Source organism: Lates calcarifer, linkage group LG11 (genome assembly GCF_001640805.2).
Source record: "Lates calcarifer isolate ASB-BC8 linkage group LG11, TLL_Latcal_v3, whole genome shotgun sequence".
In the NCBI taxonomy this organism is placed as follows: Eukaryota; Metazoa; Chordata; class Actinopteri; family Centropomidae; genus Lates; species Lates calcarifer.
This window is the reverse complement of record NC_066843.1, coordinates 12,575,635-12,592,595: the sequence shown is the minus strand read 5'-3', so window position 1 is coordinate 12,592,595 and position 16,961 is coordinate 12,575,635. Positions and strand designations below refer to the sequence as shown.

At 42.0% G+C, this 16,961-nt stretch overlaps 1 protein-coding gene and 1 non-coding gene across 4 annotated transcripts; both read right to left on the bottom strand.

The window, feature by feature from the left end:
• Positions 1–360: 360 nt before the first annotated feature.
• LOC108880441 (transportin-2) lies at positions 361–16,331 on the bottom strand. Of its 3 annotated transcripts, XM_018671965.2 has the most exons (26): positions 16,212–16,331; positions 14,511–14,610; positions 13,994–14,069; positions 13,273–13,422; positions 12,879–12,985; positions 12,255–12,388; positions 11,722–11,803; positions 11,440–11,562; positions 11,080–11,198; positions 10,901–10,961; positions 10,578–10,749; positions 10,133–10,285; positions 8,681–8,906; positions 8,309–8,480; positions 8,123–8,209; positions 7,803–7,910; positions 7,534–7,692; positions 7,349–7,436; positions 7,027–7,125; positions 6,478–6,513; positions 5,736–5,831; positions 5,557–5,632; positions 5,291–5,390; positions 5,116–5,190; positions 3,720–3,869; positions 361–3,497 (listed from the first exon to the last, which is right to left on the bottom strand). In XM_018671965.2, the coding sequence occupies exons 2-25, from the start codon at positions 14,607–14,609 to the stop codon at positions 3,762–3,764; spliced, it is 2,706 nt and encodes a 901-aa protein (XP_018527481.1). In that variant the 5' UTR covers position 14,610; positions 16,212–16,331; the 3' UTR covers positions 361–3,497; positions 3,720–3,761. The 3 variants fall into 3 exon arrangements, with proteins under 3 accessions (XP_018527481.1, XP_018527489.1, XP_050930096.1); XM_018671973.2 differs by lacking the exon at positions 6,478–6,513; XM_051074139.1 differs by lacking the exons at positions 13,994–14,069; positions 14,511–14,610; positions 16,212–16,331 and having other exon boundaries at positions 12,255–12,414; positions 13,273–13,420.
• Positions 14,722–14,790, bottom strand: LOC127143057 (small nucleolar RNA SNORD41). The gene has a single exon (XR_007814224.1). It is a non-coding gene; the product is annotated as a small nucleolar RNA SNORD41 (small nucleolar RNA).
• Positions 16,332–16,961: the final 630 nt, after the last annotated feature.

Genomic DNA, 16,961 nt, shown 5'->3' with positions numbered 1-16,961 from the left:
TTCATGTAAAGAAAACTGCTGTTGCACCCCAACTTTTGAAACCACTATATATTACATGCATTTCCTCATTTATTTTCTTTTGCTTTTTATTGATTTAATAACTTAAGACTTTGTAGATTTGTTTTGGTTTTTGTATGTGTCTTTCGTCTCTTCTGTTGTTTTCAGCTTCTGTGGTTCATGGAGTCTCTTACATATCATGTAAGTTCACTCCTAAGTCACCAGGAAAGGAGTGCCATCTGTGAGTTTAAGTTGTGTTTCCAGCCTGAACTGTTTCAGGCTCAAGTCTCAAGGCAAATAATATTTCTCTGAACACACTGATGATCATGCAGGACACAAAAACTTCACTCAACAACTCAAGGCTTAATAGAAAAAAACTTTTATTTTCCCCTATTCACAAAAATTAAATAAAAAGGGATACATCCCACCTGCACCACAGTTCAGCAAAAAAAGGTACTACATCAAATTCAATTGCCAGCCTTGATATCAGATTGAAACAAGTTATGAATTAAGTTTTCCACATTCTTCCCTAAGGTATGCACCAAGCACCGACTCTCCTTCAGTCCAACCACAACATCAACTTTGACATAATCAAATGGTCCGCTATAAAACAACGAAAACAAATTATTCTTTAAACAAAAAGAATAAAAACAAAAAGAAAAAGAAAAAAAAACTTTTAAAGTCCAAAAAAAAATTTGTGCACTGGAGCACAAAAAAATAAAACAAAATAAAACAAACAAAAAAACAAAATAAATAATTTTTTAAAAAAAAACTCACGTGCATCAAAATAAAAATTCAATTTAAAAAAAGAAACAACCTGTGGACACCTTGCATTTAAATTTACTTCTGTAGATAGCTTAGTGTATCACAACATGGTGAGGAGTGATAAAGCCTCAACTTTTTACCAATTCTTTGTGACACAGGAACATCATCCCGCTGAAACATTCTTGTAATGAATGCTTCACCAGTTTCTGCTCCAGGCACATCTGTCCAGCCCCTGGTGAATGAGCGGCCACCTCACACCTCAACACTTGCCTACCAGTTAAACATGGGGAAGAGATGCTATCAGTATTCAGCAGGTGCTCGAGCTTAGAAAAGCGATCAGGAACCCAGAATACACTGACACCGGAAATATTTGTGCTACAACAAAATCTAAAATCTGTCACATTTGTGTAGGGAAAATAATAAAATTGCACATTAATGCTGATTCTGTAAAATACACAACCTGTAGATGTGAGACAAAATCCAGAAAATGTTTTTTTTTTTTTTTTAAATTTAAAATCAGGCAGTATTTACTTTAAGTCTTCATCTTAGAGTTTTAAACACCCTGACAATCAAACTGATGATGTTAACTGGCAGGCAAATGTCGATTCTCCCTCTGGCCGCATGAACCGAGGCATGACTTCCAACTACTTCCCCGCACTTAACTTTAGAGTAGGGCTGGTGCAAAGTTACATCTAAGCAGTACTCGCGTACACACCGTTATAGTAAAACACCAACAGGCAAACAGCCATACACACTTTAACATTACAACCGTCCACTATGGACAATGACTAAAAAGATAAAGCTGGATAAAGACCACCACTCTCTCACATAAGCTAACCAGTGTCAGGGGAGAACTATTAGGACTCAGAGTCAGCGTATTCCCAGGCATATCCTACACAGTATCAACGGGTGAAGATATGGCAACAACAATCACTAGTTTGATCGTAAGCTGGAGGAGTACCTTATTAGTCCAGCAGCGACTTGTGTTGCAGTTGACAAAGCTCTTATTAGGTAGATCCCTCCAAAAGGGACCCGTTATAAAATGACTAAAAAAAAAAAAAAAAAAGGAGCAAGACTTATTGAAAAGCATGCAATGTTCATGACGAGGACAAGCTCCGATGGCTCAAACAGCCATCATTTAAGAAAAAGCACTGATGAAAAAGACAGGGGGGGACATCCTTAAAACACAGATATGGATTGACAGGTGCACTAGGACATGGATCCAAAATACTGTAATTAAGATGTCTCCCTCTTAAATCCTATTCAATCCATTTTAGAAGGCGCTACATTATAAAACTATGTTAAGAGGCCTCAAGTCTTACCTAGTCATTTTACCATTGCTTAACATTATCATCATTATGCTTACCTTGGCAAGCCATTAACAGTCCTAAAATCACTTATCAAAAAAACTATATCTCAAGGTCAGTATATCATTACTGTACGTCTTACATGTGAAATTCTAAATTTCTTACAAAACAAAAAAAGTGCATTTATATCAGTAAGAACCAATTCATTCTTGGTGATGTCTTATCGCTCTCATTAAGTCCGTTTTGTAAATACTCTAAAAACGAAGCAGCAGCAGCAAAAAGGATTCTCAACTTTGCCTACAGTATTTGAACTCTTGTTGCAGTGAGTGATTCTCAGTCAAGACATGAGCCAATTCACGTATTGATCTACCTGCAGTTGGTGATCACACGTACAGACATACCCACACACACACACACACACACACACAGCCTCCATTAAACTATAGGGACATTGATTTGATGATAGGCATGAACGGGAGGACAACAGACCTAAGCGCCTGACAGGCTTCAAACTATGGCAGCCTCCCCATACTGACAACAATTAATGCGATAAATGAAAAGCAACAAGACGGACATTCACTCCAACATGCACCACTTTGGAGGTGATATACGCCATGCAACAAAACTTGGTACTATGGTGGTAAAACCTTAGAGGACAGACCTATTGCATCTTTTTTTTTAAAAAAACCTCAGATCAGGGAGAAAAAAAAAAAAGAAACCTATGATCCGAGAGGAATTCAGCAACCAAGGGAAGAGGAGAGGAAATTAAATTCAGCTAAATGTACATGTGAAAAGATAATAAGACCCATGTATATGCACACCAAATGGTTTATGCAATTTTGCCATAAAAGGTGCAAAAAAATTTGTGCACATTTCCTGCATTGTTACATAGTAAAAGCATGTTTTTTTTTTTGTTTAACCTCAGCACGAGCCTGTTTAAACACATCTATATCAGTGAGTCTTTCTACTGACTACGTGCATTGTGGTATTTGGGACTGTGGCACCCTATGCTGGTTCAGATAATTCCTTATTATGTACCTATCTGCCACCCTCCCTCCCCTCCCCTCCCAGCCGTCATCTATCTTAACAGAATAATCAAATCGAGGGGGTGGGGGGGTCTATGCCAGCCCCATGTTTTGCCCTCACCTACTTAGGATCCCTGCATTGCTGTTGGCGAAAGTCACTTTTGAGCGTGTTTGGATTTAGTGAGGCGTTTAATCCGAGAGGTATATGTATATCCCCAGTTTACCCTCCCACACCCACCACCCTCCTCCCACCCTCCCTCACAGAGACACACAGGGCGCGGGGGGAAAGGGGGCCATCCGCTGAATGGAGGGTTCAAGGCCAGTCACATCCCTCCAGCTCTTGTTTCTCCCCCGTGATCTGGGCAGTGCAATGAGTTCCCCAGTAACCCTCCCCTACATTAACCTGAGAAAGAGAAGAACAGAGAAACAAGTTTTACAATCACATTATAGAGCAACAAGTGAATTAAGCTAATAGAAACGGTTCAGGGGTCAAAAGGAACATTCTGGATCAGAAAATTAATTTGGGAACAAAATGTATCATTGCTTTTATCAATGAGCTGGGATTTTCATCACTTCCAGAATGGTGCCTGGAGGTTTGTGATGTAGAGGCGTTTACTAAACATACCTAACCAGTTGGTGTCCTGTGTGGACCCCAGGGGAGGTTGGGTTAGACGCCGTAGCAGGCCGACAGGCGTTCCTTCAACAGAGGAGGGAACTGCTCAGAGAACTGCTGCCAGTTCTCCTCCCCGACCTGGTCCTTGAATCCATGAAGGATCTTGGAAAAGAAAAGCAAAACAGAAACACACACAAAAAAAACCATTATGGATGCCAACTGAGCAGTCAACATGAACACTTATAGTAGTTAGAAGGATTAATCTGATGTGTTGTCCTTAACTCAAAGCGATAACACCTCTACACAGGATGCAACCACGCAACAACTGTCTGCTAAGCCCTGTTCAAAGTTTTCTGCAGTATTTCACAAAATTCATATTTGATTGCATTGATTGTGGAAAACAGCAGGACTCTCATTTCAAGACCACTGGTTTTGCTAAAATAGTTTTAGCAGCTTGTATGTTAGCTAGGCAATTATTGCTAAAAAAAAACTTGATTGGAAACACTGTGTGGCTGAGTTTTTAATATTTCCATCCTGATTTGCTTTAAATGAGAATAAATATGCACCTGATGCCAACATGTATGATACTATGCTAAAAGACAGACTAAAACTGTTTCTGGTAAAACGTTAGCTTGCTCACCATGTTTATTGTTAACGTAACTTAACATACTTGTTTTTGTATTTTCTAATATGTTTTCACTTTTAACATTACAAGAAGGAAAAAACACTTGTAACACACCTTGTAGCATTAGCTGGAGCTGATGGAGTATAAACCTCCCCAGGTCCGCTAAAGAAGATAGAGCTAACCTTGCTAATTGACAGTATCTAGGAAGGCTCTGACACAGCAGGGAACTACTATTCACTACTAGTTGTGAACCTTTGAATTATGTAACCCTACAAACTAATGTAGCTGTCACTAATGATGTGCTCCTTGGCCTCAGAAGTTACATTTGGTTAGCGGTAAGTTAATTAGCCAGACATGCTAACAATTGAAATTTTTAAGGCAGATAAACACATTGTTAACTCCAGTCCTTACACCATTCTTTGCTTTTGGTTTTCAAAGGCTAAAAACACAATGTGTGAACTATTGTTTGCTAAGCTATGATTGGACAATCATGGTTCGGGGGAGAAGCAAACAGCCAGCATTCAATGGACAATTAAGCTGTCTTAGATATGAAATTTTTATTTGTGGAAACAACTTCTCTTCCTCCCTTTCACAGCAAACTCTATCCACACTTCTCAGACTCAAAAATCATCCGCACCATGTAATCAGATTTCGAATGTCTGATAAGTGATCATCACAGAGTGTGGTGAGCCAGCAGCAGACAAGGCGAGAGGACATTTTAATGACTCTAGTCATCTAAAAATAAAGTAATGTTGAAGTAGGTCGTTTGGATGAAGCACTCACCTTATAAAACATTTCTCTCAGGTCGTCCTTGGGGTTGACCCAGGAGGCCACAGCGTCACAGAAGAAAATGAAGTCCTGGACAGAAGAGACTTGTTACCTCATCACACTCTCAGACACTGCTCCCCTATCTCTCTAACCCCTGTAGCTCTAACAACAGTAAACCATATCACCTCACCTGCACCACTCCTGCAGGGTTAACACCAATCATTACGCAGATTCCCCGGAAGGCAGAGTCCTTCTCCTCGTTATCTCTGATATTCCTCAACGATGTGCACCTGAGAGGTACAAGGAGAGAAAAATGGAGATTATTGGTTCATCGTCTCAGTTGTTAAATGACCTCCCTTATCCATTTGTAATAGCCTGGAATTAAATTTCTCTCCTGGAAGCTGATAGAAATGTATTCATATTATTTTATCATATGCAGATGATAATAATGCTCACCATGGTCGAATGAAATGCTGCAGCTGTGGTGCCACTTCCTGGGGACAGACATAACCCAGTCTGCCGATTGTAATGGCTGCACACAGTAAGACAAAAGAAAAAACAATTCACCTTAACTCACTAATGTGTCAGGCAACGTCCTAACTTATTATATTGCACATGTATGACTGCGGGTCTACCTGTGTTTTCCAGCAGAGTCTTGGGTGTGTTGGGTCTATTGATGATCTCCACCAGGTGTGGCAGGACCATGCCCACGTAAGGCTGCATCTCTGCACCTGCAGACACACAGCAGAGAAGGAGCACATCATCAAATGCCTGAGGAAAACAGGCCACCTGCAGTGTGGAAGTGTCGTGGTCGCAAATGCCACAGTTTTGACTTTGAAAAATATGAATGCAGAATATGAATACAGAAATCACTTGTATGAATAAACAAAAACTGTGTTCATGTAGGATTCTTTAAGTTTATGTTTGACCTGTTAACTTTTTTAAGTTTCTTTGCTCACTCATACAGACACACACTTATTTTAAAGACCTACTAATCTGTAAAAAATTCTCCAAATAACCTGGAGTTATTTGATAGTGTGAAAAGTCAACACAATATTTTGTCTTATGCTCAAGGCAATTCTAAATTTAATCCTTAAAGGCTTATTAAAGTCCCTCTACAACCACAAAGATGCACGTTAATAGTTTCTAACCTATATTCCTATGTTTTAAAGGAAAAATTCGCTGTTATAAGGTGTCTACAATATCAGCAAGGGCAAAAGTGTTGATGCAAGGAAATAAACACAGGGGTGAACACAGCTAAAATAACTATAGGCATTTATATAAAGTGAAGAGGACTCAACACAAGTGGAAAAATCTTGTTTGATTTTGCACTGTGGTCTAAACAGATGACTGGTTTGCTCGTGTCCCTACGCTCACCTGGACAATCCCCTGTTTGCTGCTTGACACCTGTGCCTGTAAGGATATCACACAGAGTGTCACTGGGCTGACTGGATCTCACACACACACACACACACACAATGGCTACGTGGGCAAACATGCGCACACACACAAGCATAACGAGGTTGGTTCTGGTGCCTCGCCATTTTGTGGTGGAAGTGTTTGGCGGGGGGGGTTCACTGCATGACCAACTTTCAGGCAAAGGATGTTTTACCGACTGTCAAACCGCAGATTGGTTTGCATTTGTTAAACTAAATCACACACGAGCTTGCACACATGTAAACCTGCACACTCAAGATGGCAAACAGTGAACCATGCCTCCTTGAGTGTGACCCACATGAGGCGTGCAATATCTGGATCAGAAGATGTTATGGGAACAAAACGTATCATTTTGTGTCAATGAGCTGGGTGTTTCATCATATCCAGATACTGGGCACTTGTTTTCAGTGAGGGCGACCATTTTTAAAAATAAATAAAAATAAGAGAAAAAGCATAGTGGATACAGATAAGTGCGATCTGCTTTCTCACCCATTTGCATGGAGATCTCCCCAATGGCCCAGGTGGCATTGTTACATACAGAGATAAATTCTGGATTCAGGTTGAGTCCTAGGATGGGCATGAACTCAGCTGGAGAGAGGACATGGATACACACTGGTTACAAAATAATCACTTACACACACACACAGAATTTGTTTACAACCTATCTGTAAAAGTCCCTCATTGAAGACATTGGACCATCTATAGCTCCCTTAAGATATCACAATGAGTCAGTACTGGGTGCTCCCTGATAGACCGATAACAGAGGAGCAGTTATGTAATCTTAGCCAATGCTCTAATAAAGCACACTCACCAATACAAGGCTTCACATGGAGGAAACAGGCCTTGGTGAGATCACCCAGCAGGGCAAAAGAACTCTGCCTCACTTCAGGCATTGTGTCCTGTAACACAACCAAACATGTCAGGTAAACATAAATGAATAAATACATACAAAATCTTCTGACACAATTTTTAAAATGTCCAGAAAGTTCCTCATACCTGCATGCACTGGAAAAGGAGGGTCATGATGTTGGAGCGGGCCACTAGCTGCTCCACATTCCCCCCCAAACCCTCAGCCAGGCCACTCAGCAGATCGAGGGCCACGATCATAAAATCCTTGTCGGGAGCCTCATACTGGTCTGGATGCTGGTTGTACATCTGCACAGACAGGACAGACAAGTTTCAGTGTTACCTCTGAGATAACTACTAAACTACACAACATATTTATTCCAGGTGAGCGCGTGTGTCATGGAGGGGTTGTTACTCACCATAGCCTGAGCTAGTGTCTTTTGGACCAGCGTGACACATCGCTGATAGACAGGCTCACAGTAAGGCAGGAAACCACTCTGCAGGGCAGTGGCTACTGATGACAGACACTGTGAAAAAACACAAAGATGACTTGTAAAAGGCACAGACATGCACAGTTTGCTGTCTGGGATGCAAGCCCAATAAATCACATGAAAGCAGTCAAATCTACAAATGTCTCATTGCTGTTTGAGTCAGTGTGTCTGGAAAAATTAAAACAGAAAGATAAAAACCTGCTGTTGTACTAGCACTACTTTAAAAAAAAGAAAAATCAACCACTCACCTCTAGTAGAGGGAAGAGATCCTTGTCTTCATCCTTCAGCTCGTTCCACTTGGCAATAAGGGGGGGCATCAACTTCTGAATGTACTCCTGAGAAACAACATAAACTGATGAGATCTCAGGGTTTCCCCTACTTTTTAAAACTCTTCAGACGCAGGGTGCAGGGGTCTACGTTTCAGAGGCGCTTACAGGTTGATTGAGGTGATGACCCACTGAGTCGGCCAGAGTTCCTATGGCATCGTAGAGGATGAGCAGATTCTTGTGCTGGTACTTCCCAAAGGCAAAGACCAGGGTGTCCAGGATAAAGCTCAGGTAGGGCACCAGCTCCGTGCACGCCTCCTCTTCCAGGGTGGCAAACGCACTAAGAGAAAACAAAGATGGCGGATGTATTAATGTTTAATCTATGTGTCTGGTTCTTTCAGTCTAGGCTATAGTGAATGCAGGCTGTGGATCAGAAAACAATATGGGAACAAAGTGTATCATTGTGAGTCAATGAGCTGGGTGTTTCATCACATCCACACACACATACACACAGAAGAGGAGGAGTGTGAAGCAGCTCACCTGCAGGCGGCCTCCTGCACCCTCTTGTTGCCATCCAGGATGCGTTTCAGGAGCTCCGTCATGAGGGGTTTGAGGTAGGAGTCGGGGGGCTGGGAGACCACCCAGTGTGCATAGCGACTCAGGGTCCAGCAGGCGATGGAGCGCACCAGGGCCTTCTTGTCGCACAGACATTGGATGAGGTGGGGGATCAACTCTGGCAGGTAGGGCACCATGCCCTGCATGCAGCCTGAGGCACAGAGAGAGGGGCAATGTGTTAATAATTATTCCACACTTATGTTATTGTTGGTACTTTCTGTGGTGTCTGTACTTTTACTGGCCTGATTCTACTTAATTTTATTGTTCTGAATTGTTTGATCTGGATTTCCCCATGTGAACTACTCTTACCTTTGTTTTTGAAAAGTCATTCATATTTTAAGTTCATAATTATTATAAATAAGATCATCATTTAACTACTTTCAGTAGTAGTTTAGTGTTTGATGCTGTTGCTTGGCAACTATGAAATTAGGCAATTTAAACATTTACTACTAATTATTGTAATATACAGATATACGCTGGCAGCGCTACGCCATAACTCTCGTGGGATGAAACTGATTTTCATACTCATTTATTTTTAGCTCAGTACTGAGCTGCATATATAAGTTACAAAAACAGCCCTGAAGGTGTGGAAAAACTGAAGGCGTCAGTATACATTATCACACCTGCTTTTTGGTTAGTCGAATAGCCGAACCCCCCCCCCTTTTCCCTTTCTATATTCACACCCACTTCACACCACGATGAGTCAGCTACCTTTCATGGGAACAGCCATGTCTTCTAGGAGAGACCGTCTAAAAAAAAAAGAGTTTTTATCCCTGTATTTAAACGATATTACAGCTCTCTACCTTCCCATCACTGCTGCCTTTTCACTCCACCTTCAAGAACATCCATCTTCTTTTATAAACACTTCCCAGACGACATGTTGTTTGACCTAGATCTTTTGGTGAGTAACCCTAAGCAGCAGTGAGTGTAACTGCTGGGAGCTTTGAACTGTTCTAAAAATCAGATTTAATTTTCTATATACCTTAAAGCCTTAAATTTGACTAAATGTATGTTGGTTTGAACATGTGTGGACAGGCCTGTAGAAAGGGCAATATTTGCTAAATTTAATCCAATTAGGGCTACATCCTATTGGTAGATTTTATCTGGGTCAGTGGAATATGTGGCAATCACTTCAGATGACTCATTATGGCTCCTCAGCAGTGTCCAGCAATAATAACTACTGAGCCTCTGCCTTCACTCTTGTCTGTTTATGTAAAAGTGGAAACATTTGTTCAGGTGAAGCTGTGGATTTCCTGAAATTATGATAGACTGCATCTATCTATCTATCTATATATATACATATATAATATATATATACACACACACACACACACAAATCAGCAGTTTTTGTGAGAACTCTTGTCCAATGAGTCTTACCCTCAGCTATGGCCCCCAGCACCAGGATGCCAGACTCCTTAATGACCCAGTCAGGGTGGAAGAGCAGGCCTTTCAGGAGCGGCAGGAGGTGCGGCAGCAGCTCGTCACGGAACACGTTGGCCAGCACGTCCAGGGCTGCAGCCGAACACTTTCCTACAACAACAACCCAAAAAAAGCGGTTACAAGGTAACAAGAGACCTAACATCAAATCTTTTATTTTTCTACAAACAAACTGTACTTGTTGTCACAGCAACATCTGCATGTTAAAACCATGCTACATTTTTTTGGGGGGGGGGGGGGTTAAATTAACGTACATCCTAGAGAAAGAAATGTGGGAAACTGGATATGACATGCGAAGAATACAAGATGTATTTACTGTAGATGCAAAGCCTGAGAAAATGTTATATTTCTGTTTTCTCTCTGACTGAACTCCTCCTCCACTTACTCAGGTTCCAGTCCGACAGCGTGTCGTCATCGTCGTCATCGTCCTCTTCGATGTCCTCGCCCTCCTCACCCTCTCCTCCTTCATGCTGCAAGGTGACAGTGCGCGACTTGTGGAAACGGGGCTTAATGTCCTGATCGCTGTCTGGCACTGCCTCGTCCTCCTCCACATCACCCTGGGACAGACACAAACCATTTTTTCCTAGCATCAAGGCCGATTCTAAATCATCACCTTCCTTCTGTAATATTAGATCTAAATCTGAATGTGCTTTGTTTTTCAATTGGATTTTAGGTTTGGATTCATTTCAGAACAAAAGGAAAGCTCACCTTTAACAGTATGATGTCTATCTCTGAGTACTTCATCCCATTTACCAAGATAGGGATCAGTCTGTGCGGAAAGGAAGGGAAGAAGACTTACCATACATGAACATAAGTTCATTCTTGCTAATAATTTGTGTCAACAAAGAGCGTGTTTTTCCTTTAACAATAGTTAGCAAGCTACTCACTGCACCAGATGTCCAGACAGCATCTCCTTACAGATGGGTTGCTCTGCTAGAGTCAACCAGAACTCGCAGGCTTCAAGAGCCACGTTCTCATCTGGGTCCTGGGTCCGCTGCAGCATGTACTGCAAGAGAAGAGAAAGGCGTGCGTGTGAGACTTAACAATAAAGACAAATGAGTGGGGACTGAGAGGAAGATGCCACCATTATGCAACAGTCGAGACAGTCAAATCTGGATCAGAAAATATAGGAACTATAGGTATCATTGTAAATCAATGAGCTGGGTGTGTCATCATGTCCAGACAGAATAATTACAAGGACGTGTAAATGGTCCACAGCTGGGCGGAGGGAGTCGTATGACACTCACCTGGATGATGCTGTGCATGTGGGGGATGAGGCGGTCGATGCGGACCTCCAGTAACATGACCAGGGCTCGGCACACGTTCTTACGAACCTCAGAGTCCTCATCTGCTGCCAGCGCAAACAGGCTCTAGCGAGGGGGGGGGGGAGGATAAGAACAGAGAGAAATGAACTGTGAGAGAGCTGTATAAAAAAAACAGAACAGGGTGAACAACAAAGTGGCTGGACAGGGGTAAATTTTAAAAACTGCACAGCCTGATTTACATCAGCGCTCAAACACGCAGCTCACCTCTATGAAGGTGTCGATGTTGTCCATTAGGGCCTGGGCTCTGCCTATGATGAACTGATTCACACAGGCGATGGCATGGGACCTGCAGGGACGACAGGAGAATTGATGGAGCCAGTAGAACACGAGTTAACAGTCGAGTCGAGCAGAGAAGCGGATTGGAGATCAGATCAGAGAAGTGTGTGTTAAAATGAAGAGTGTATTTAAAAAAAAGCTGGAGACAATAACAGACTGAGGTACCATCCAGGCTTCTTTCTGAGCCAAGAAAACTGTTTAAATGCCACTTACAGTGCATCCTATAAAATATATATTGCACTGGGAGAAGAACTTCTCACTGAATCTTATTAGCACTTATTTAACTCTTGAATTAAGCAATTATTTCAATGTGAGAGGCAAAGTGAGAGTGAAATCATAACATCTGGATCAGACAGTATGAATACAAACACCTTCACTGTCAGTCAGATGTTAGTATGCATCACGCCCAGACACTAACGACAACACACCATCAAAAATAACTCCCGCTCTGTCTCCTGTACCTAATCTTGGGGCTGCAGTGCTTGAAGAACTGAAGGAATTTGGGTATCATAATGTTGAGGGGTCTGTTCAGAGCGTCGCTGTCCAGCAGCTCCGACGAGTCCTCGCAGATCTTCTGCAGTGCTCCAAACGAGCCCTGAGACACGGACATACACAGAGAGGCTGTCAAATCAAAACGCAAACGTACAGGGACACAGAGGAGAGAACGAGACTGCATCAGACAATAAAAAACGAGAGCAAGAGTAGTGAATGCACTGTACAGACATCACTTTGCAGCTGAAATTAGTCACACGCGCAAGAAGTGAGCGTGCACAGACCATGACTGACGTCTTTCCCACTCTCCTATGAGTGTGGCTGCGTCTGCTAGGGGTGCAACAAATTAAATCTACATTACTTATATCTGTACTTGAAGTCTGGGGACCTAATGTGATTCTCAGTGTGACCATACCCACATTCAGCCTGAGCAGTTGATCTAATCAGCCAGAATAAGCGATAACACCTGTCTGAGTGAGCAGGGCTTTAAAGAAAAGTGACAGCCTGACTTTTCATGGCATTTAAAAGAAAGAAATAAAGAAAGAAAGAAAGAGATAGAGAGAGAGAGTGCCCAGACTGGGGTAAGTGCAGACCTCGCAGGTGTTGTAGTCTTCTGAGTTGAGCAAATTGCAGAGCTGGGGCAGCAGTTCGGGCCATGTCTGTAGCTCTCCCTTGGAGGCAATAGTAGTGATCAGGATGCCTGCAGGAGAAAGAGAGAGGCACAGAACATGATACAGTTAAGACAGTGCTTTATAATTGATGTAATGATGAGCAGTTGCCCTTTACAGCAGCTCTGGATCAGACAGTATGAATACAAACACCTTCACAGACACTCAGATGTTTTTTATGCATCATTTCCAGAGAGAAAGTGGGGGAAGGGGAAAAAAATTGGAATTTGGTGCCTGGATGGAAAACTAGCCCACAAAAAGAATCGGTGATGGAGAGCAGCATTCACACCACACGTCAGTACAACGCCCACATACTTACCAATGGTTGCACGGATGAGCGGCGAGGGGTCACCGATGTTGTTGAGACATTCCTGCTTGATGAAGTCAGCAACAGCTGGGGGGAAGTTCTGGTAATGGGCCTTGACATTGTTCTTCAGAATCAGACCGCTCAGAGAGCGAGTTGGCTCATCTGGACAGATGAAGGGGGAAAAAAAAGAGAAAAGGTTGGAAGAGAGAAAACCAATCAACAAATGTGTCCCAGTATGAATGCCCATGTCTTACTTTTCAAAGTTGACCTTAAACAGTACTCCTTTTCTTTTAGATTTTAAAATCTGTATGTCTCACTGTGTGGAACAATTTGTCATCATTTGCCTGTAACTACACGTCCTTATTGTAACTTAAGACAATCATTCACCAACATTTATTTTTAGGCATGTGCAAATGTTAACAGTATTGTTCTAGAATGTTTATAAAGTTTGAATTTTGTTACAAAGTTAAAGTATTGTGATGTTCAATATGTGTGTTATAATGCACCATTTTTATACTGATATCTAAATGTATGTACATACATATACACAAAAAGCTCAGTTGAGCTCTTCATTAAATGTACGTCATATCAACTATTTCACTATTTAACTCCATCAGAACGTCCCCCGTCACATCCAGCAACATCAGACACTGAGTGATACATATTGGCCTTTCTCAATGATATGAATGGTTTATATATGACTGAGAGGGGAGGAACATATCTGGCTACTTACCTTCACTTTTGAGTCGTGTGAGAACAAAGATGAGATAATTGTTGAAGTCAGGGAACTGGTTGAGTTGCTCAAGTTTCTGGCACAGCAGTTAAGGACCATTTCACTTTGATTTTACACATTAAGCAACTGCCCTTTGTTCTCTATGGTAAGTAATGAGTTTGACAATTGTACAACAGTCAAAAAAAATATAAAACAACAAGTTTCTCTATATGGAATTACCACATATATAGCATTCTTCTATTAATAGAAGAAGATAGACATTAGTGGAGTTTGGAGTGTGTACAATTGCATGCTTGGGGAAAATAGAACAGAGCAACTACAGAAAAATCCTCAGCATGAGGAAAATACTCAACTTCCTATTTGATAATACAGTGTTACAGTAGCACAACATGGCACAGGTCAAAATCACTTTGCACTTTGCATTAGCATAAAAATGTCATTAGAGAGGCACAATTTAGCAAAACATAATTCACTAGCTGTACAATGCACACTATCAGATCACACTGTAGTAGGATACTTGTTGGACAGCTCTTTGCGTGACTGTGTTGGGCGACTGTGAGTCTTTGAGCAGTTGGAGGACCTGCTGGAGTCCCTGCTCATCTGGCTGCCACTCCATCCTGAAAAAGAACAAATATAAATTTAGTTCTACACATTTTTCCCCAGCGTCTTCTGATAACACACACAGATTACCAAGTAAAACTAATGAGAAATAGGTAAGCAAGTGGTCTCTGGATCAGACAGTATGAATACAAACACCATCAGTGGAAGTCAGATGTTTTTTGATGCATCATCTCCAAAGGCCACTTGCATGTGTAAGATTAAGGAAGCAGCTTAAAAAGGCCACAGTTTAGGGACAGAGCACACTAGGAAAACTGGTAAGGTCGGCTACACAGATATGATGAAAACAGACTTTGATCACTCATCTGAAGAACCTCTACACAAACAGGTCTCCCAAAAGAGCATATTTAACCTTAACTTGTATCACTGGATGTTGTTAAGTCTAAAATATCTATGGCAATCACTGTGAGGCCTTTTTCTTTTAAACCAGCCACTGCAACACACCACTAAAAAGAGCCAATTGATAATGTGAAAAGTTATACAAATCTCTGCTCTATTTTTTATTTTTACATAATCAACACCATGTGCCCAAAGGCTGACAAAGAAAAGGAACAGGCCAAACGGAGACTGAAGACAGACGAGAGTGCACATGGTGCAGGGTTCAAGGTGGACCCTCCAGACGTGGGTAGAGGGTCATTTGAGAGATATAATAAACACGCAGCAGCGGCTGGCCTCGGAGTGCCAGCATGCCAACACATAAAATCGTAATTGGAAGTCGGCCCGTGGCACAAAAACGAGGACATTAGTCAACACGACCAGCTAAAATCTCAGTGACCCGGCTTAACCGCTCCAAGTTAATCCTACCCCCACCCCCACGCCACCCGGTCCGCTAGTGCGGAGTTACGGAAATGCTTTGTGTTTCAACGTTTCTCGTCCAAATTCGTCCAAAACGTGCTGCGCAGCACATGTACCCGACCCTCACTGCTAACCTGAGGCGGGTCGTGTTCACCCGTGGTTGGTCTGAGTCTGAGGGAAAAGTTGTCTGGGGATGAGTTAGCTTTGTAGCAGCGCCGCCTTGCCCGGCTCCAAGCTAATCAGACAGCGTGATTTAGCTTTAGTACATTTAACCGGGCTAATTTGTCTACCTATATTACAGCATCCATTGTCGATTAATTTATCGGTTGGTTATGCTATATTCTGGATGCCCACACAGAGCTGACCTGGTGCTACCAAAGTTGCCCTTCTTGCTCAGGCCTGGTCGGCAGGGCAGCTCCGGGCTGGGTGTTCCCAATGTGCACGGCATGAAAATAGGCAAATGCCGCCATCCGCTCTCCAAAGGAAGCCCAGTACCGAGCCATCCTTTAAGAGAAAGTTAACAATTGAGTAGCCGTGTAAGGCCTCGCGGTTAACACAACGTTGCCAGCCAATAATAGGTACAAACTTGGCGAACACGTTTTGCAAGCTGGCGTTAGCTGCTAAGCCGTTCGGCCATAGAATTTGACCGACAATGCTAATGCTACTAGCCAGGCTAATGCTATGTAACGAACAACCGCTTTGATACTCGCTTTATCAGAACGCTTTACCCGATCAGGCGGTCTGGTCGACGCAATATCCATCTAAAATATTTTGACAAAGTACAAGCGAACTAATATGTACGTACAATATTGACTTGAAAGTTGGATTATCAGTACTGGGCCGCTCTTCTCCCCCTGCTTCGTAGCGGTTCCTCTGGTTCAAATGAGCACGCCGATTGAAACTGACCTATGGCGGCTTCCGTTCGACACATATTTCGCAAACTACGCGAGATCTCAGGGACAAGTTTGCCTTTTTCTTCCCCACATTTTAAAAATAATGACTAACAATTAAGTACACAATAAACATCTTGAAAATATCTACAACATGTGGATGGGGTTCTCTACAATATCAAGATATGTTTTATTCCTATTCAGTTGAAAATCATCAATTAATAAGATAATTATTGAGGTGTCTTCAGCACTTAAATCACATCTGTGAAAGTGTGCATCCTGAAAATTCACATTAATTGAAAAACATTCATTTTTAATGGATTTCTCTCCTTTTTTGAACAATTATTCTATTAGCTTAAAAGGTGGTCAGATGATCCCACCAATTTTATTACTGGGCAGGATCCTTTGTAAGAGTGTATCTCAAAAATACATTTCAACACTGTTTTACTAGTAAAGAATTCAACATTCTCTTTCACTTCCACTGTTGTGTTGTTCTGTATATGCCACATGCTGTCAGACAAAGCAGTATCTGTTATGTGCTGTGGCTTTATGTGCTTTGGTATAATACTTAATACTATGACTGTGTGACGACTGTGTTGGAAATGTACTGCTACTGTGCCAGTACATACTATACCATAGTTCACTGGTATGGCTGTGTTTTTCAC